The following is a 21,505-nucleotide window of genomic DNA, read 5'->3' on the forward strand; positions in this document are numbered from 1 at the left end:
GGGCAGAAACTGTAGATATATTAAAGAGAGATCTTAAAACATTTTTTATCTTTGCTTTTCCTTAGGGTGCTTTTTAGTTTAGTTTGTGTTGTTCTTTAGTTGTTTTATCTTATGTTTGTTGTGTAGTAAATATTTCTGCTTTTATTTTTATTGTTTAGTTTTTCCTGTAAAGCACATTCCATGTTTGAAATGTGCTGTATAAATAAAGCTTGATTTGATTTGAGTCAGTGTTTCCATGGGTCCCTAATTAGATGTTACATTACATGTTGTTTTCTTACTTCATGTAGCTAGCTAGCCAAAATATTCATGCTTCACCTACTCCTCTCTGATAAGATACCGTTGCACAAACATGCTCATCTAGGCCTACACCAGCATTGGTACCACGCAGTATTAGCTAGCTAGGTTTGCTGACTCGTATTACATTTATCAAGCTAAATAGCCAGTTAACTAGTGATTAGCATTAGCAGCTAACACAAATTATTTTAGCAACAACTTGCTAAGACAAACTAGCAGACAGTAGTTTGCTAGTTTGAAAATAAACTAATAGTGTAATTCTAGAATGCTTGTGGAAAGCAGCATGACACCAACATCTTGTTGCATCCATCTGACCATGCAGAGTGAACAGGAAGAAAGTGCTTGTAACTCTGTGGTCGGGCAACTAATCTCTCCTTGAGTGACAGGGGGCGTGGCTTGGTGTGTTTAGTAGCATGCAGGAGGAGAGGGAGATGACTAAAGTATCAAACAGAGTAAACTATAAAAATGACCAAATAAGCGGATTTGTTGAGTTGCGGATCACATTTAACAAACCAAACATTGAAATACCATTATAGAGGGTAAAGTAAAAACTCAAACCAGTCTATACATCAATACCGGTATATAATAAAATACAGTATACCTCCCAGCCCCAGGTGGAACAACGGCCTGTTGTATTCATGGCTGCTGGGGCCATGTGGTCATCGTTCCTAATTATGAATGACTGAGTCACATATTACATTATCATGGCACTGACGGGTGTGAATGACGTAACACACCGTTTTGTAGATGTCCTCTGTGGAGTCGTCGCATTTCTGCTGCATGCGCTCCTCCATGAAATAAATACGCAGCTTCAGGTTGAAGTTCTCCTTCTTCAGAGTCATGATTTGCTGAGAATAGAAGGAGATACAGAAAGAAATACAGACTTATGTAACCTCGGACTTCATTTGATTTGAAAAGGAGACACTGTAGGACAATGAAAACTAAACGTTATGACCATTAAAGCTACTACATTCTTGAAAATCAAACCACTGTATAACCAGCCGATGTATAACTGCCTATACAGTCTATAACAAGGCTACTGCAAATACAGTAAATGAGGTCAAAATAACATAGCAGCTGAGCAATTTATCCCCGGAGAAAAAGCAGTGATTTCACATGGTCCAGTGGAGAAGCACACACACAGAAAGACAGAGAAACAGAGAAAGAGGACTGGGGGTGGGGGTAGTGTAATAAGCCATGTTTGAGAGTTTATGTGGTCTGGGAAAGGGGAGAGAGGTATTCAGCTTCGGCAGACTGTGCATCATTGTGCTACAGGGCCTTTAACTGCACACATCTGGAGCGGGAGATGGAGTCCAGATGACCACTCTACCAACCTCTAATCATCCAGCATAGGGAGAAAAGAGAAATGAGCGTAAACCACTGAATTTCAGCAGGCTTCCCCTACTGTAGGCTCTCCCTCCATGCTTGGACCACGGCTAAGTGGTTGTCCTGTTCTCCTTGGTTTGACTAGACACTGGATCAGGCTTATTAAAAACCATAATATCCAACATGTCTGTCTCTGATACTGGGATAAGGCTTGGCTCCATAGTGCTTAGCCTACATGCATGCTGCAGTGGTCTATATTTCCATTCAATGGTTTACCATGAAATGATTACCATTTTAAATAGAACATATTAGGATAAATAACAAGTGTGAGACAGACAACGCTGGTTAGAGTCTCAGAGGATCCTTTTTATTTAACCTTTATTTAACTTGGCAAGTCAGTTAAGAACAAATTCTTATTTACAATGACGGCCTACACCGGCCAAACCTTAACGATGCTGGGCCAATTGTGCGCCACCCTTTGGGACTCCCAATTACGGCCGGTTGTGATACAGCCCGGAATCGAACCAGGGTCTGTAGTGACACCGCTAGCACAGATGCAGTGCCTTAGACCGCTGCACCATTTGGGATCCTGACAAATGAACAGCCCTCTTGAAATTGTATCTACAACAGTTGGAGACCTTGTCAGGTAAGGCAGAAAACATCTCCATAATAGGGATTGAAGTGATGAAAATCCCTCACATTCTCGTAGTCTTTTAGGGTGAGAGCGGCCTTGACGGGGGACATCTTATCTGGAAACGTAGGGGCTGTAGAAGAACAAGAGGGAGAATTGACATTAGTTCAGTTCACATACGGTAATGACCATAGAAATAACATTTACATTTTAGTCATTTAACAGACGCTCTTTTCCAGAGCGACTTACAGTAGTGAAAATACATACATTTCATTTTCATTTCATGCATTTTTTTTTACATTTTATTTTTTTGCACTGGCCCCCCGTGGGAATCGAACCCACAACCCTGGCGTTGCACACACCATGCTGGCGTTGCACACACCATGCTGGCGTTGCACACACCATGCTCTACCAACTGAGCCACAGGGAAATAAGAATGAAAGGCTGTCTACATTCAAGTCAATGATGGCATAATGGGTGGACTGGCAGCCATTTTGAGTGTACTCATGCCATGAAGTAAAAGGAGGAAGTGCACCCTGTGCTGTAATTTGTTGAGTCAGCTTAACTTACATTACAAAAAATACATTCCACTGCATGAGCAATATCAGTTAGCATCATTTGAATTAATATTCTACATTAATCAGTTGACAGAACATTCCAAAATACCCTGGAAATTATTGCATCACAATACCAGGCAGCCATTGCAAGTGTACCCATGAATTTGCCAGTGAATTGCCAGGGTTAGAGCTTCCAAGCCCGTTCTATTCCTTCTTATTTATATGATAATGACATAGTTCATCTTAAAACCTTTGGTACAGTACCAAACTTTTATTCTGAAAAACACCAGGGTAAATCATAGTGATGATAAACACACACACAGATCAGAGGTGAAAGAGACAGAGTGTTATCTTGGAAAGCTGCCCCGTTTAGCACTCCTGAGGTCAGTGAGCCAAGCCAACCACAGACTGACTGACTGCACCACTGCTCATATAACACTAAATAAATTAACACATTTTTACACTACACTAATAACCCGTTCACAGCCCCACTGCTTAACATTGGAACTCTCTTCAGTTTTACAGTTTATTTTGCTTCTCAAAAATGACCAGCGGACATGTTCAATCTCATATTCAGATGGGTAGTTCAGCGTCCCCGTCGCCCCCAGTCCCAGAGGAGAGTCCAGTCTGCAGCTTGGAGTCACGGTGGCGTGTCAGCTACAGGCTGCAGAGACGCTATAATTGTCTCAGGTGTCTGGTTACCTAGGGGTTTAGCACAGCTGCGCCTGACGGAAAGCCCTGCTAAAAAGGTGTCTGGATCAGCTGGCAAAAAAAAAAAAAAAAAAAAAAAAAATGCAGATTCTTACCTGGAGTCAGTAAATCAATTGATTGTAAAAAGCAGTTGCTCTGCACATACTCTGTGATTGTTTGTTCAACTGAAAATAACTCCATACAAAAATCAAGCACATGGTGAAACCATTTAGGGGTATTATTCTCTCACTTTCAAAGTCACAACACTCAAGGGTAGGTAACCTAGGTAGTGGTACCCTAGAGGAGCACACGGAAGAATGTACTGTACCTGTCATGTTGTCCATGGAGAAATCCCCGACGTCTATGGAGTCTGGGAGTTTGGACATGCTACAACTGAGGACAAAATGAATCCATTAGGGAAAAAAACAAACAGCCAATCCGAGTCTGGATCCAACATGTGAAGACTCAACATTGTAGGTAATAGGCTGTAACACACAGCCAAAGTATCAGTCAATACCACAATCAAAAACACAGAAAACCTCCTCTCTAGCACAGCCAATGCAAAATTGTGCAATCAAATGCACTGCAAAAAGATAAAAAATACAAATACAAAAAATTTCCTGATGTAGTTTAGGCATTACTCATGCTTGGCTCGCCTGCTCCCTAGCCCCTAAGGAAGCTCCATAAATAGCAGGAGAATTAGTCTCTGGTTCTTTTGATTCACTATGACAGTGCAATGCTTTTCTCTCCCAGGTCATTGTTTAGGTTATTCCTCAGTGTGCCATGCAGAGTAGACTGGACTGGAGAAGACCATGTGCCAACGGCAGGCTGGCTCTCAGGTCCAGAGCAGAGGGGACAGACTTAGAGGGCTTTCATTGCTAAACAAGCAGCTACTGTGGACCTGCTCAGCCAAACATCACTCAGACAAGAAGGGAACACAGTGGAGTCACACAGTGAGGCACACAACACAATGCACACATCTGGACAAGGCTGATGACATTGGGGAAATAATAAGATTGCGATGAAAACAGTGCTGTCAAAGCCAGTGATGGGGAAGCTCTGCTACCACTAAGCTAAGCTCACAACTAACCAATATTCGATAGCTGCCCCTACGATCGGCACCAACATCTCTCAGGCCTTCCTAACCCAAGTGAATACTACCCAACAATTTGGAGAGAGAAACCATGTCTAACACACTGTTAAAGAGTGTCCACACTCTCTCAGCCATTTAAGCTGCCCTGACTTTTGGCTCTAACAATATGACCAGTTCTGTATGACTTCCTTCCCTCTCTTCCCCTGGCAGTGCCGCTGATCCCAGAGCCCAGCAAAAACTCATGTCCACAGCAGTTGCATGGTCTACACACCCTGGATGCCTACTGCGCAGGAGCAAGATTGTATAATACTTGTCAACAGGTTTGAACTAAGACAGACAAATTACAAGTGTTAACCACAGGGCACTCATAAACTCAGTCACAGCAGCAATGACGCAAACAACTCAGGGACACCACCACAGCAGAGAACAATTGGCACGGTTCAGTGTTTTGATAACTGATCTGACAACACTGTGGCAGGAATCACCACACAGACAGACACAGCCTTCGTGTGTCACTGAGCACTATTTAATCACAAAGTCAGTGCTTACCAAAAGTAGGAAGAGGACTAACGGGCTGGCATAGGATATAGCTATGTTGTCGTCTTGTTCACTGTGTGATGGGTGTGTGTGACATGTACAGTTATAGCTCAGTGTCTATGAAAATAAAGCATTGTAGAGTAACAGTACCAATGACTTGACACATGCCAACTCTGCTACTCAGCGTACTATGAGTCGGAATGAGGCAGCCAGTAAACATCGACTTCCTGTTTGTACATTTTAATTTTCCTGTTTAGCATTCCAATGCCAGTTACAAAGCCTAATATTACATAACGAGTAAGAATAGTTGTAGAGATCTTTGCTCTAGAGTAACCAAATTGCACTGTTTAATGGCTGATTTAAGCAAGTCAGGTTTCAGAATGAAGTCATTTACACCACTCCTGTTGCTTATGTCTTGAATTACTGTGGAGACTTACCACCTGGATGATCCCATTCAACACACGCACCCACCTTATTTATTGGTGGGATACATAGTTAAACGATTCACTGGAACACATTGAAGCTCACACAGCTACTATTTTAACCTTGGCCAGGAGTCTAAGGATAGCAATATGTCCAACAAATTACAACTAAAACCAAACAAGTAGGTTCATCTACAACTAGACTCCCTCTAGCTTACAATGGGGTAAAATGAGAGGCTCACCTACCAATATTAGACGGTGACTCACTTCATGGCAAGCATACAGGAAGAAAAAAATATCCGTATTGGCTAGCCTAAACATTACATAGTTGCAAGGAAGAAGCAATTTCACAACCACATGCATGGTTTCCGCTTTTCACGTGAGCTCTCCGAAAATTATTAGAGGGGAGGACTTTGCTGATTTGTTGTGACAGGGAACGACTCAGCCACATGTGAAGTCATCATCCGTGGTGTTTAAAAATAGGCTAGTATCACAAGCACAGACAGCAATAAACCACATGACCTTGCCAGTAAATCCATGACCAACTGTACTCAATAATAGAGCTAGCTAGTGTAGCTAAATATGAAAGAACAAATGGGGCTAGTTTGCCTGACAGACCGATACATTTTTTACATTTTTTTTTTTTTTTTTTTTTACATTTTAGTCATTTAGCAGACGCTCTTATCCAGAGCAACTTACAGTAGTGAATGCATACATTTCATACAATTACCAGATACCTCTGGTTACAGTCGAAGGTTAACGTCATACATTTGTTTGGAAATGTTCTCTACCCAAGCCAGAATGTTGAATATAATATCATTTCAATTTACTCTACCAGTTACATGCGGTCTGCGGTTATGAGGCCGGTTGGACATAATGCCACATCCTATAAAAGGACAGAGGCAGTTATGGTAGAAAAATGTACATTAAATTATCTGGCAACAGCTCTGGTGTAGAATTCTGTAGTCAGCATGCCAATTGCACGCTCCCTCAAAACTTGAGACTAGAGGTCGACCGATTAATTAGGGCCGATTTCAAGTTTTCATAATCGGTAATCGGCATTTTTGGACACAGATTGCGGCCGATTACATTGCACTCCACAAGGAGCCTGCATGGCAGGCTGACTACCTGTTACCGAGTGCAGCAAGATGCCAAGGTAAGTTGCTAGCTAGCATTAAACTTATCTTATAAAAAACAATCAATCTTAACATAGTCACTAGTTAACTACACATGGTTGATGATATTACTAGTTCATCTAGCTTGTCCTGCGTTGCATATAATCAATGCGGTGCCTGTTAATTTCTCATTGAATCACAGCCTACTTCGACAAACGGGTGATGATTTAACAAGCGCATTCGCGAAAAAAAGCACTGTCGTTGCACCAATGTGTACCGAACCATAAACATCAATGCCCTTCTTAAAATCAATACACAAGTATATATTTTTAAACCTGCATATTTAGTTAATATTGCCTGCTAACATGAATTTCTTTTAACTAGGGAAATTGTGTTACTTCTCTTGCGTTCCGTGCAAGCAGTCAGGGTATATGCAGCAGTGCCTACCTCGTTGCGAACTGTGTGAAGACCATTTATTCCTAACAAAGACCATAATTAATTTGCCAGAATTGTACGTAATTATGACATAACATTGAAGGTTGTGCAATGTAACTGAAATATTTAGACTTAGGGATGGCACCCATTAGATAAAATACGGAACGGTTCCGTATTTCACTGAAAGAATAAACGTTTTGTTTTCTAAATGATATTTTCCAGATTTTACCATATTAATGACCTAAGGCTCGTATTTCTGTGTGTTATTATGTTATAATTAAGTCTATGATTTCATATTTGATAGAGCAGTCTGACTGAGCGGTGGTAGGTAACAGCAGGCTCGTAAGCATTCATTCAAACAGCACTTTCGTGCGTTTGCCAGCAGCTCTTCGCTGTGCTTCAAGCATTGAGCTGTTTATGACTTCAAGCCTATCAACTCCCGAGATTAGGCTGGTGTAACCGATGTGAAATGGCTAGCTAGTTAGCGGGGTGCGCGCTAATAGCGTTTCAATCGGTGACGTCACTCGCTCTGAGACCTTGAAGTAGTTGTTCCCCTTGCTCAGCAAGGGCCGCGGCTTTTGTGGAGCGATGGGTAACGATGCTTCGAGGGTGGCTGTTGTTGATGTGTTCCTGGTTTGAGCCCAGGTAGGGGCGAGGAGAGGGACGGAAGCCCTACTGTTACACTGGCAATACTAAAGTGCCTATAAGAACATCCAATAGTCAAAGGTATATGAAATACAAATCGTATAGAGAAATAGTCCTATAATTCCTATAATAACTAGTCCTATAATTCCTATAATAACTACAACCTAAAACTTCTTACCTGGGAATATTTAAGACTCATGTTAAAAGGAACCACTAGCTTTCATATGTTCTCATGTTCTGAGCAAGGAACTTAAACGTTAGCTTTCTTAAATGGCACATATTGCACTTTTACTTTATTCTACAACACTTTGTTTTTGCATTATTTAAACCAAATTGAACATGTTTCATGATTTATTTGAGGCTAAATTGATTTTATTGATGTATTATATTAAGTTAAAATAAGTGTTCATTCAGTATTGTTGGAATTGTCATTATTACAAATGTTAAAAAAAAGTTTAAAAAAATATATATTTCTTTGAATAAAAAAAAAATGATTCAATAAAAAATACATTTTAAAAAACCGTGGCCGATTAATCGGTACCGTCTTTTTTGGTCCTCCGATAATCGGCACGCCAATAATCGGCATCGGCGTCGAAAAGGAATAATCGGTCGACCTCTAGTGCAGTTCGTGCAGATTTAGGACTTGAGAAATAAAGTAAGAATCGTAAGCTGGAATCCCTTTTTTTAACAAAGGCCATTAAAACTGCTGTTCTGGCGATTGCGAGAAATGTTGTGCATTGACTGTGTATGTCAGAAGGAATTTTTCCTCCCCATGGCTCACATAACTAGAATAGGCAACGAGAGGAATATTTATCTTGCATAGAACAAACAAGCCGATTCAGGTAAATAGGTCAACTATTCTACTATGGGGTTTTCGGATTTTTCTATTAATTACTTGTTTTGTTTGACCAGGAAAAGTAAACGTGGACTCTTCTATCATCTTCAAAGTGCGCCCAAGCAGAAATATGTTTAAATGTTCCATATTTTTGTTTTATTGTTGCATGGCGGATATTATTTTTGCCCTGGCGCTGCACCACAGCATATGGAGCGGGAAAACACTGGTTAGTATGTGTGCATGTTCTTCCGTCTGCTTCAGGTGATGAGCAAACAAATCGTGATAGCCACACACAGACCAGTGTTTAAGTCGTTTTAATAATACTTTCCTGTGGATATGTTGTCTCATTTAAACCCACAAAAAAGTCCAAATTAGCGGACAACAGGTAGAGTAAATTCAAATTGAATTTGATTCTACATTCGCGTCAGAGGAGACGTATTGGATCTCATCAATACAAATGAACGTGACTGTTGTCCAAGGGACAGCATAGGAACGTCGGGGTTAGTTAGTTATTGGAAGGCACAATACTCAACTGCCTTGTTGGTTGTTTAGTTAGTTAACATTAAGTAGCTATGAATATTTCACCACAACCGAGTGCATGAGTTGCGCAACTGTGGTGGCTTAAATCAAATTTTATGGCACCTGCTTCGCAGACAACAGGTGTAGACCATCAGTGAAATGCTTACTTAAGGGTCCATTTCCAACAATGCAGTTAAAAATAAATGACACGAGGAATAACGAAGTTAAACAAATGACATGGCTATAGTGAGTACAGTTGAAAATAACATGGCTATAATATAGAGGAAGTACCATTACCGTACCCCCTAGAAATTGAGGTAACTAGCTATGTAAGTTAGGGGTAAAGTGACTAGGCAAAAGGATAGATAAGACCGTAGCAGCAGCAGTGTATGTTGTGAGTCGTCAGTATGCACATGTTGGTGTGTCAGATTCCTGTGTGCAGTCAGTGCAGGCTCGGGTAGTCATTTGACTAGCTATTTAGTAGTATTGTTTAGAAGACAATATTTGGTTTGAATGAACGTTAATGACAACACTGGCAAGAACAGAGGCTAACTAGCCAGATAACCAGTTGGCAAACAGCTACCATAAGATTTGTAACAATAACTAAGTTAACGGAAACACGTTAGCTAGCTTGTGCAAAGTCAAGTGAGGAGTTACAATACGTGGGAAGCTAGCTATTAGTTGCAGCCCTATTGTCTTACCCGTCTGAAACAAATGCCACAGACCACTTGAGCTAGTTAGCTTTAATATTAGTGAGCTAGTTAGCTTTAATCTTAGTAAGCTAATAACGTTTATCATCAATTTTGAACTAACTTTAGTTGAATAACGTTAGCTAGATATGCTAGCTAGATTTAACGTTATTGGCAGGCAAATCACGTACCTTCCATTGATGTCAAAGGGAAGCGTCTGATCATCTCCAACGACGGAGTCCATCCTGAAATGGTATTCCCTTCTAATTAATATCAATATTTACGCGTAAACCTCAATATGACACGGGTATAAAATTCAAAGAAGTCGTTACTACCGCCATTTTGATTTAACGTCATTATGGGTGTATTCATGACTTGCAACGGAAGCCGTTTAACATTTTAAATAACCAAACGAACCGGTGAGGGACGTACTTGAATTTGTCCAATAGAAACTCTGGTTTTCGTTGGAAAACGTTTTCGTTTGGAGTAAACGTTTTCTGTTGCAGAACTTTTGCAACAGAAGAGGTGTAATGAATACACCCCAATGCCACCTCGTGTGCAACCTTGGAAATTTTAGGGTGGAGCCCAAAAGCAGGCGCGCAGTGTCCGATTGGTCAAAACAAATACACTTTTCCCAATGATTGGTGGGGATGCTCATGAAAAATGTAGTGTGTGTGTGTGTGTGTGTGTGTGTGTGGTGTGTGTGTGTGTGTGTGTGTATTTATATATAAATAATGTGTGTGTATGAAGCTGGCCTAGTTTTTTGGTACGCAAATACTTGGAAAATGAAACCTTATTCTTTCTTTTCTTATTTTTAAAATAAAAATTGAGTTAACAATTATTTCTTACATTATATTTGACCATGGATGGACACTTTTTCATAATGACACCACCAGTGATGTTATACAACTGAAATAACGTTTATGGCTTTTCTTTTCTAGTTCTCCTTGATTCCTCTTGTCGTCTCTGCTCCCTTACAAAACATGTCCTATAAAGTCCTGTGGTAGTGTTATCACAAACAGTTTTAAAATATTGATGTATTTCCCCTGTGGTAGCTAAATTTACTCAATGTTCAAATTTTAGGTTTACTAATCTCATATTCTAATGTTGTGACATTTGATGCCTCCACAGATTATAGCTGACTTTGGTTGTTGCCTGGCATGAGTGGGGGAGTTTGGTCATGATGGTTTTACCTGGGTTCATAGCACCCTCTGCTGACCATCTATGGCAGTGGTTCTCAATCCTGGTCCTGGGGACCCAAAGGGGTGCACATTTTTGTTTTTGCCCTCGCACTATACACCTCATCAGGATTTGGAGGATTTGAATCAGGTGTGTAGTGCTAGGGCAAACACAAAAATGTGCACCCCTTTGGGTCCCCAGGACCAGGATTGAGAACCACTGATCTATGGGAATGATTACTTCTTTAATTTCAGGTACAAAGCAAACCTGATTCTAATGATCACCAAATCGTCAAGTCCATTAGTTCTGGAATACATGAAACAAAATGTGGACTGGTAGGTTAGGGGTACTTCAGCAGAGTGATCTTAGTGGACTTGGTCAATCAGGTCACTTTAGGCCAGGGGTGTCCAACATCCTGCCTGTGGGTGGTTTGTGTAAAACAAGCTCAATGTACTGTAAAATGACTAAAACCAAATTGAAACCGTAGAAATTATACTAGACATTCAGGGAGCTTTAAAAAATCCCTAAACTATGGATAGAGGACTATTTTTGATGGAGTGGATATAAAGTGTATTCGGAAAGTATTCAGACCCCTTTACTTTTTCCACATTTTGTTACGTTACAGCCTTATTCTAAAATTCATGATTTTTTTCCCCCCTCATCAATCTACACACAATACCCCATAATGACAAAGCAAAAACAGGTTTAGACCTTTTTGCAAATGTATTGAAAATAAAAAAAACTTTGCACATTTACATAAGTATTCAGCACCTTTGAAAGTGATTATAGCCTTAAGTCTTATTGGGTATGACGCTACAAGCTTGGTACACCTGTATTTGGGAAATTTCTCCCATTCTTCTCTGCAGATCTTCTCAAGCTCTGTCAGGTTGGAGGGGGAGTGTCGCTACACAGCAATTTGAGGTCTCTCCAGAGATGTTCCGGGCTCTGGCTGGGCCCCTCAAGTACATTCAGAGACTTGTCCTGAAGCCACTCCTACGTTGTCTTGGCTGTATGCGTAGGGTTATTGTCCTGTTGGAAGGTGAATTTTCACCCCAGTCTGAGGTCCTGAGTGCTCTGGAGCAGGTTTTCATCAAGGATCTCTCTGTACTTTGCTCTGTTCATCTTTCCCTCGATCATGACTAGTCTCCCAGTTCCAGCCGCTAAAGAACATCCACACAGCATGATAATGCCAATACCATGCTTCACCGTAGGGATGGTGCCAGATTTCCTCTAGACGTGACGCTTGGCATTCAGGCCAAAGAGTTCAATATTGGTTTCATCAGACCAGAGGATCTTGTTTCTCATGGTCTGAGAGTCTTTAGGTGCCTTTTGGCAAACTCTAAGCGGGCTGTCATGTGCCTTTTACTGATTGGTGGAGTGCTGCAGAGGTGGTTGTCCTTCTGGAAGGTCCCCCCTTCTCAGAGGAACTCTGGAGCTCTGTCAGAGTGACCATCAGGTTCTTGGTCACCTCCCTGACTAAGGCCCTTCTCCCCCGATTGCTCAGTTTGGCAAGGTGGCCAGCTCTAGGAATTTAATACATTTTAATTAACCTTTATTTAACTAGGCAAGTCAGTTAAGAACAAATACTTATTTACAATGACGGCCTACCCCGGCCAAACCCTAACCTGGACAACGCTGGGACAATTGTGAGCCGCCCTATGGGACTCCCAATCACAGTCGGTTGTGATACAGCCTGGAATCGAACCAGGGTCTGTTGTGACGCCTCTACCACTGAGATGCAGTGCCTTAGACAGCTGGGCCACTTGGGAGCCCATGTAGAAGAGTCTTGGTCGTTTCAAACGTCTTCCATTTAAGAATGACGGAGGCCACCATGTTCTTGGGGACCTTCAATGCTGCAGAAATGTTTTGGTACCCTTCCCCCAATCTGTGCCTCGACACAGTCCTATCTCGGAGCTCTGCAGAATTGGACAATTCCTTCGACCTCACGGCTTGGTTTTTGCTCTGACATATGGGACCTTATATAGACAGCTGTGTGCCTTTCCAAATAATGTCCAATCAATTGAATTTACCACAGGTGGACTCCAAACAAGTTGTAGAAACATCTCAAGGAGGATCAATGGAGCACAATATCGAGTCTCATAACAAAGGGTCTGAATACTTATTTAAATAAGGTATTTCTGTGTTTTTTTTAATAAATTAGCAACATTTTCGAAAAACCTGTTTTCGCTTTGTCATTATCGGTACTGTGTGCAGATTGAGGAAAAACTTTTTTTTGGTCCATTTCAGAATAAGGCTGTAATGTAACAAAGTGGAAAAAGTCAAGGGGTTTGAATACTTTACAAATGCACTGTATAACACACAGTGCAGCCCTACGGGCTTCGTTGAAGACCGAATGCGGACCCGGGACAAAATGAGTTAAGACACCCTGCTTTAGGGTTTAATTCATTAATGATCGACTGTTGTATTTGAATCACCTGAGTAATATAATGATCAAGAAATGTGGAATGGCTTGGTCACTTGAACGTGTTGCTTCTTTGGGGCGGCAGGTAGCCTAGTGGTTAGAGCGTTGGGCCAGTAACTGAAAGGTTGCTTGATCGAATCCCCGAGCTGACAAGGTAAAAATCTGTCGTTCTGCCCCTGAACAAGGCAGTTAGTCCACTGTTCCTAGGCCGTCATTGTAAATAAGAATTTGTTCTTAACTGACTTGCCTAGTTAAATAAAGGTTAAATACAAAAATTCTATCTCTTATTTACAGTTGGAGACGGAAGTTTACATACACTTAGGTCATTAAAGTCATTCAAACTCGTTTTTCAACCACTCCACAAATTTCTTGTTAACAAACTATAGTTTTGGCAAGTCGGTTAGGACATCTACTCTGTAGGTTGGAGTCATTAAAACTCGTTTTTCAACCACTCCACAAAACTCTTGTTAACAAACTATAGTTTTGGCAAGTCGGTTAGGACATCTACTCTGTGCATGACAAGTCATTTTCCCATCAATTGTTTAGACAGATTATTTCACTTATAATTCACTGTATCACAATTCCAGTGAGTCAGAAGTTTACATACACTAAGTTGACTGTGCCTTTAAACAGCTTGGAAAATTCCGGAAATAATGTCATGGCTTTAGAAACTTCTGATAGGCTAACTGACATCATTTCAGTCAATTGGAGGTGTACCTGTGGATGTATTTCAAGGCCTACCTTCAAACTCAGTGCCTCTTTGCTTGACATCATGGGAAAATCAAAAGAAATCAGCCAAGACCTCAGAAAAAATTGTAGACCTCCACAAGTCTGGTTCATCCTTGGGAGCAATTTCCAAACGCCTGAAGGTACCGCGTTCATCTGTACAAACAATTGTACGCAAGTATAAACACCATGGGACCACGCAGCTGTCATGCCGCTCAGGAAGGAGATGTGTTCTGTCTCCTAGAGATTAACGTATTTTGGTGCGAAATGTGCAAATCAATCCCAGAACAACAGCAAAGGACCTTGTGAAGATGCTGAAGGAAATAGGTACAAAAGTATCTATATCCACAGTAAAACAAGTCCTACATCGACATAACCTGAAAGGCCGCTCAGAAATGAAGAAGCCTCTGCTCCAAAACCGTCATAAAAAAGCCACACTATGTTTTGCAACTGCACATGGGGACAAAGATCATACTTTTTGGAGAAATGTCCTCTGGTCTGATGAAAAAAAAATAGAACTGTTTGGCCATAATGAACATCGTTATGTTTGGAGGAAAAAGGGGGAGGCTTGCAAGCCGGAGAACACCATCCCAACCGTGAAGCACGGGGGTGGCAGCATCATGTTGTGAGGGTGCACTTCACAAAAAGGAAAATTGTGTGGATATATTGAAGCAACATCTCAAGACATCAGTCAGGAAGTTAAAGCTTGGTCGCAAATGGGTCTTCCAAATGGACAATGACCCCAAGCATACTTAAGCCATACAAAATGGCGTAAGGACAACAAAGTCAAGGTATGGGAGTGGCCATCACAAAGCCCTAACCTCAATCCTATATAAAATTTGTAGGCAGAACTGAAAAAGTGTGTGCGAGCAAGGAGGCCTACAAATCTGACTCAGTTACACCAGCTCTGTCTGGAGGAATGGGCCAAAATTCACCCAACTTATTGTGAGAAGCTTGTGGAAGGCTACCTGAAACATTTGACCCAAGTAAAACAATTTAAAGGCAATGCTACCAAATACTAATTGAGCGTATGTAAACTTCTGACTCACTGGGAATGTAATGAAAGAAATAAAAGCTGAAATAAATAATTCTCTCTACTATTATTCTGACATTTCACATTCTTAAAATATAGTGGTGATCCTAACTGACCTAAGACAGGGAATTTTTGTGAAAAACTGAGTTTAAATGTAGTTGGCTAAGGTGTATGTAAACTTCCGACTTCAACTGTGTGTGTGTGTGTGTGTGTATGTGTGTATGTATATGCATGTATGTGTGTATGCATATATGTGTATATGTATATGTATATATATATACTGCTCAAAAAATAAAGGGAACACTTAAACAACACATCCTAGATCTCAATGAAAGAAATAATCTTATTAAATACTTTTTTCTTTACATAGTTGAATGTGCTGACAACAAAATCACACAAAAATAATCAATGGAAATCCAATTTATCAACCCATGGAGGTCTGGATTTGGAGTCACACTCATAATTAAAGTGGAAAACCACACTACAGGCTGATCCAACTTTGATGGAATGTCCTTAAAACAAGTCAAAATGAGGCTCAGTAGTGTGTGTGGCCTCCACGTGCCTGTATGACCTCCCATCAGGGCATGCTCCTGATGAGGTGGCGGATGGTCTCCTGAGGGATCTCCTCCCAGACCTGGACTAAAGCATCCGCCAACTCCTGGACAGTCTGTGGTGCAATGTGGCGTTGGTGGATGGAGCGAGACATGATGTGCTCAATTGGATTCAGGTCTGGGGAACGGGCGGGCCAGTCCATAGCATCAATGCCTTCCTCTTGCAGAAACTGCTGACACACTCCAGCCACATGAGGTCTAGCATTGTCTTGCATTAGGAGGAACCCAGGGCCAACCGCACCAGCATATGGTCTCACAAGGGGTCTGAGGATCTCATCTCGGTACCTAATGGCAGTCAGGCTACCTCTGGCGAGCACATGGAGGGCTGTGCGGCCCCCCAAATAAATGCCACCCCACACCATGACTGACCCACCGCCAAACCGGTCATGCTGGAGGATGTTGCAGGCAGCCGAACGTTCTCCACGGCGTCTCCAGACTCTGTCACGTCTGTCACGTGCTCAGTGTGAACCTGCTTTCATCTGTGAAGAGCACAGGGCACCAGTGGCGAATTTGCCAATCTTGGTGTTCTCTGGCAAATGCCAAACGTCCTGCACGGTGTTGGGCTGTAAGCACAACCCCCACCTGTGGACGTCGGGCACTCATACCACCCTCATGGAGTCTGTTTCTGACCGTTTGAGCAGACACATGCACATTTGTGGCCTGCTGGAGGTCATTTTGCAGGGCTCTGGCAGTGCTTCTCCTGCTCCTCCTTGCACAAAGGCGGAGGTAGCAGTCCTGCTGCTGGGTTGTTGCCCTCCTACGGCCTCCTCCACGTCTCCTGATGTACTGGCCTGTCTCCTGGTAGCGCCTCCATGCTCTGGACACTACGCTGACAGACACAGCAAACCTTCTTGCCACAGCTCGCATTGATGTGCCATCCTGGATGAGCTGCACTACCTGAGCCACTTGTGTGGGTTGTAGACTCCGTCTCATGCTACCACTAGAGTGAAAGCACCGCCAGCATTCAAAAGTGACCAAAACATCAGCCAGGAAGCATAGGAACTGAGAAGTGGTCTGTGGTCTCCACCTGCAGAACCACTCCTTTATTGGGGGTGTCTTGCTTATTGCCTATAATTTCCACCTGTTGTCTATTCCATTTGCACAACAGCATGTGACATTTATTGTCAATCAGTGTTGCTTCCTAAATGGACAGTTTGATTTCACAGAAGTGTGATTGACTTGGAGTTACATTGTGTTGTTTAAGTGTTCCCTTTATTTTTTGGAGCAGTGTATATATATACAGTTTAAGTTGGAAGTATTTATGTATATATACAGTGAGGGGGGAAAAAGTATTTCATCCCCTGCTGATTTTGTTCGTTTGCCCACTGACAAAGAAATGATCAGTCTATAATTTTAATGGTAGGTTTATTGAACAGTGAGAGACCGAATAACAACAAAAAAATGCAGAAAAACGCATGTCAAAAATGTTATAAATTGATTTGCATTTTAATGAGGGAAATAAGTATTTGACCCCCTCTCAATCAGAAAGATTTCTGGCTCCCAGTTGTCTTTTATACAGGTAACGAGCTGAGATTAGGAGCACACTCTTAAAGGGAGTGCTCCTAACCGCAGCTTGTTACCTGTAAAAAAGACACCTGTCCACAGAAGCAATCAATCAATCAGATTCCAAACTCTCCACCATGGCCAAGACCAAAGAGCTCTCCAAGGATGTCAGGGACAAGATTGTAGACCTACACAAGGCTGGAATGGGCTACAAGACCATCGCCAAGCAGCTTGGTGAGAAGGTGACAACAGTTGGTGCGATTATTCGCAAATGGAAGAAACACAAAATATCTGTCAATCTCCCTCGGCCTGGGGCTCCATGCAAGATCTCACCTCGTGGAGTTGCAATGATCATGAGAACAGTGAGGAATCAGCCCAGAACTACATGGGAGGATCTTGTCAATGATCTCAAGGCAGCTGGCACCATTGTCACCATGAAAACAATTGGTAACACACTACGCCGTGAAGGACGCCTGCAAGGTCCTCCCTGCTCAAGAATACATATACATGCCCATCTGAAGTTTGCCAATGAACATCTGAATGATTCAGAGGACAATTGGTGAAAGTGTTGTGGTTAGATGAGACCAAAATGGAGCTCTTTGGCATCAACTCAACTCGCCGTGTTTGGAGGAGGACGAATGCTGCCTATGACCCCAAGAACACCATCTCCACCGTCAAACATGGAGGTGGAAACATTATGCTTTGGGGGTGTTTTTCTGCTAAGGGGACAGGACAACTTCACCGCATAATTTGACGGGGCCATGTACTGTCAAATCTTGGGTGAGAACCTCCTTCCCTCAGCCAGGGCATTGAAAATGGGTCGTGGATGGGTATTCCAGCATGACAATGACCCAAAACACACAGCCAAGGCAACAAAAGAGTAGCTCAAGAAGAAGCACATTAAGGTCCTGGAGTGGCCTAGCCAGTCTCCAGACCTTAATCCCATAGATAATCTGTGGAGGGAGTTGAAGGTTCGAGTTGCCAAACGTCAGCCTCGAAACCTTAATGACTTGGAGAAGATCTGCAAACAGGAGTGGGAAAAAATCCCTACTGAGATGTGTGCAAACCTGGTGGCCAAATACAAGAAACGTCTGACCTCTGTGATTGCCAACAAGGGTTTTGCCACCAAGTACTAAGTCATGTTTTTCAGAGGGGTCAAATACTTATTTCCCTCATTAAAATGGAAATCATTTTATAACATTTTTGACATGCGTTTTTCTGGATTTTTTTGTTGTTATTCTGTCTCTCACTGTTCATATAAACCTACCATTAAAATTAAAGACGGATAATTTCTTTGTAAGTGGGCAAACGTACAAAATCAGCAGGGGATCAAATACTTTTTTCCTCCACTGTACCCGCACCCTACCATACCCGTCTGTACATTATGTCCTGAATCTATTCTCCCAGAAATCTGCTCCTTTTATTCTCTGTCCCCAATGCACTAGACGACCAGTTTTGATAGCCTTTAGCCGTACCCTCATCCTACTCCTCCTCTCTTCCTCGGGTGATGGAGAGGTTAACCCAGGCCCTGTGTGTCCCCAGGTGCTCTCATTTGTTGACTTCTGTAACTGTAAAAGCCTTGGTTTCATGCATGTTAACATCAGAAGCCTCCTCCCTAAGTTTGTTTTACTCACTGCTTTAGCACACTCCGCCAACCTTGATGTCCTTGCCATGTCTGAATCCTGGCTTAGAAAGGCCACCAAAAATTCTGAGATTTCCATCCCCAACTACATTTTGCGTCAAGATAGAACTGCCAAAAGGGGAGGAGTTGCAGTCTACTGCAGTTCTGTCATACTTTCCAGGTCTATGTCCAAACAGTTCAAGCGTCTAATTTTAAAATGTAATCTCTCCATAAATAAGTCTCTCACTGTTGCCGCCTGTTATAGACCCCCCCCCCCCCCCTCTGTTATGTGACCTAAACTGGGGTATGCTTAACACCCCGGCCGTCCTACAATCTAAACTAGATGCCCTCAATCTCACACAAATTATCAAGGAACCCACCAGGTACAACCCTAAATCCGTAAACATGGGCACCCTCATAGGTATTATCCTGACCAACTTGCCCTCCAAATATACCTCTGCTGTTTTCAATCAGGATCTCAGCGGTCACTGCCTCGTTCCCTGCATCCATTATGGGTCCGCGGTCAAACGACCAGCCCTCATCACTGTCAAACGCTCCCTAAAACACGTCTGCGAGCAGGCCTTTCTAATCGACCTGGCCCGGGTATCCTGGAAGGATATTGACCTCATCCCGTCAGTAGAGAATGCCTGGTTGTTCTTTAAAAGTAATTTGCTCACCATCTTAAATAAGCATGCCCCTTTCAAAAATTGTAGAACTAAGAACAGATATAGCCCTTGGTTCACTCCAGACCTGTCTGACCTCAACCAGCACAAAAACATCCTGTGGCGTACTGCACTAGCATGGAATAGTCCCCACGATATGCAACTTTTCAGGGAAGTCAGGAACCAATACACACAGTCAGTTAGGACAGCAAAGGCTAGCTTTTTCAAACAGAAATGTGCATCCTGTAGCTCTCACTCCAAAACATTTTGGGACACTGTAAAGTCCATGGAGAATAAGAGGACCTCCTCCCAGCTGCCCACTGCACTGAGGCTAGGAAACACTGTCACTACCGATAAATCCACGATAATCAAGAATTTCCACGATAATTGAGAATTTCAATAAGCATTTCTCTACGACTGGCCATGCTTTCCTCCTGGCTACCCCAACCCCGGCCAACAACTCCGCACCCCCTGCAGCTATTTGCCCAAGCCTCCCCAGCTTCTCCTTCACCCAAATCAGGATAGCAGATGTTCTGAAAGAGCTGCAAAACCTGGACACGTACAAATCAGCTGGACTAGACAATCTGGACCCTCTCTTTCTAAAATTATCCGCCAATTTTGCAACCCCTATTACTAGTCTGTTCACCTCTCTTTCATATCGTCCGAGATTCCTAAAGAGTGGAAAGCTGCCGTGGTCATCCCCCTCTTCAACGGGGGTGACACTCTAAACCCAAACTGTTACAGACCTATATCCTTCCTGCCCTGCCTTTCTAAAGTCTTCGAAAGCCAAGTTAACAAACAGATCACTGACCATTTCGTACCATCCCACCGTACCTTCTCCGCTGTTCAATTCGGTTTCCGAGCTGGTCATGGGTGCACCTCAGCCACACTCAAGGTACTAAACAATATCATAACCACCATCGATAAAAGACAGTACTGTGCAGCCGTCTTCATTGACCTGGCCAAGGCTTTCGACTCTGTCAATCACCATATTCTTATCGGCAGACTCAACAGCCTTGGTTTCTCAAATGACTGCCTCGCCTGGTTCACCAACTACTTCTCAGATAGAGTTCAGTGAGTCAAATTGGAGGGCCTGTTGTCCGGATCTCTGGCAGTCTCTATGGGGGTACCACAGGGTTCAATTCTCGGGCCGACTCTTTTGATCTGTATATATCAATGATGTCGCTCTTGCTGCGGGTGATTCCTTGATCCACCTCTACACAGACGACACCATTCTGTATACATCTGGCCTTTCTTTGGACACTGTTAACAAACCTCCAAATGAGCTTCGATGCTATACAACACTCCTTCAGTGGCCTCCAACTGCTCTTAAACACTAGTAAAACTAAATGCATGCTTTTCAACCGATCGCTGCACGACCCGCCCACCCGACTAGCATCACTACTCTGGATGGTTCTGACTTAGAATATGTGGACAACTACAAATACCTAGGTGTCTGGCTAGACTCAACTCTCCTTCCAGACTCATATTAAGCATCTCCAATCCAAAATTAAATTTGGAATCGGCTTCCTATTTTGCAACAAAGCCTCCTTCGCTCACGCTGCCAAACATACCCTCGTAAAACTGACTATCCTACCAATCCTCGACTTCGGCAATGTCATTTACAAAATAGCCTCCAGCACTCTACTCAGCAAAAATCGCTGAAGTTGGAGATTTATCTCACTCACTAACTTTAAGCATCAGCTATCTGAGCAGCTTACCGATAGCTGCAGCTGTACACAGCCCAACTGTAAATAGCCCATCCAACTACCTACCTCATCCCCATATTGTTTTTATTTACTTTTTTTGCTCTTTTGCACGCCAGTATTTCTACTTGCACATCATCATCTGCTCATCTATCACTCCAGTGTTAATTTGCTAAATTGTAATTACTTCACTACTATGGCATATTTATTGCCTTACCTCCTTACGCCATTTGCACACACTGTATATAGATGTT

At 42.5% G+C, this 21,505-nt stretch overlaps 1 protein-coding gene across 7 annotated transcripts in view; it reads right to left on the minus strand.

The window, feature by feature from the left end:
• The window catches only part of cdk5rap2 (CDK5 regulatory subunit associated protein 2), a 68,308-nt gene extending 58,122 nt beyond the window's left edge, over positions 1-10,186 (minus strand). For 3 of the 7 annotated variants that reach the window (XM_082956260.1, XM_082956269.1, XM_014142108.3), the window contains exons 1-4: positions 9,980-10,185; positions 3,827-3,891; positions 2,320-2,384; positions 1,032-1,142 (exon numbers count right to left, since the gene is read on the minus strand). In XM_082956260.1, the coding sequence (XP_082812386.1) occupies positions 1,032-1,142; positions 2,320-2,384; positions 3,827-3,891; positions 9,980-10,032 (294 nt within the window). In that variant the 5' untranslated portion in view covers positions 10,033-10,185. Of the gene's footprint in view, positions 1-1,031; positions 1,143-2,319; positions 2,385-3,826; positions 3,892-5,796; positions 5,947-9,979 lie in introns of those variants that run through there. The other 4 variants (XM_082956257.1, XM_082956256.1, XM_014142126.3 and 1 more) reach the window with 3 other exon arrangements.
• Positions 10,187-21,505: the final 11,319 nt, after the last annotated feature.

This window comes from Salmo salar, chromosome 01, assembly GCF_965601325.2.
Source record: "Salmo salar chromosome 01, fSalSal1, whole genome shotgun sequence".
In the NCBI taxonomy this organism is placed as follows: Eukaryota; Metazoa; Chordata; class Actinopteri; order Salmoniformes; family Salmonidae; genus Salmo; species Salmo salar.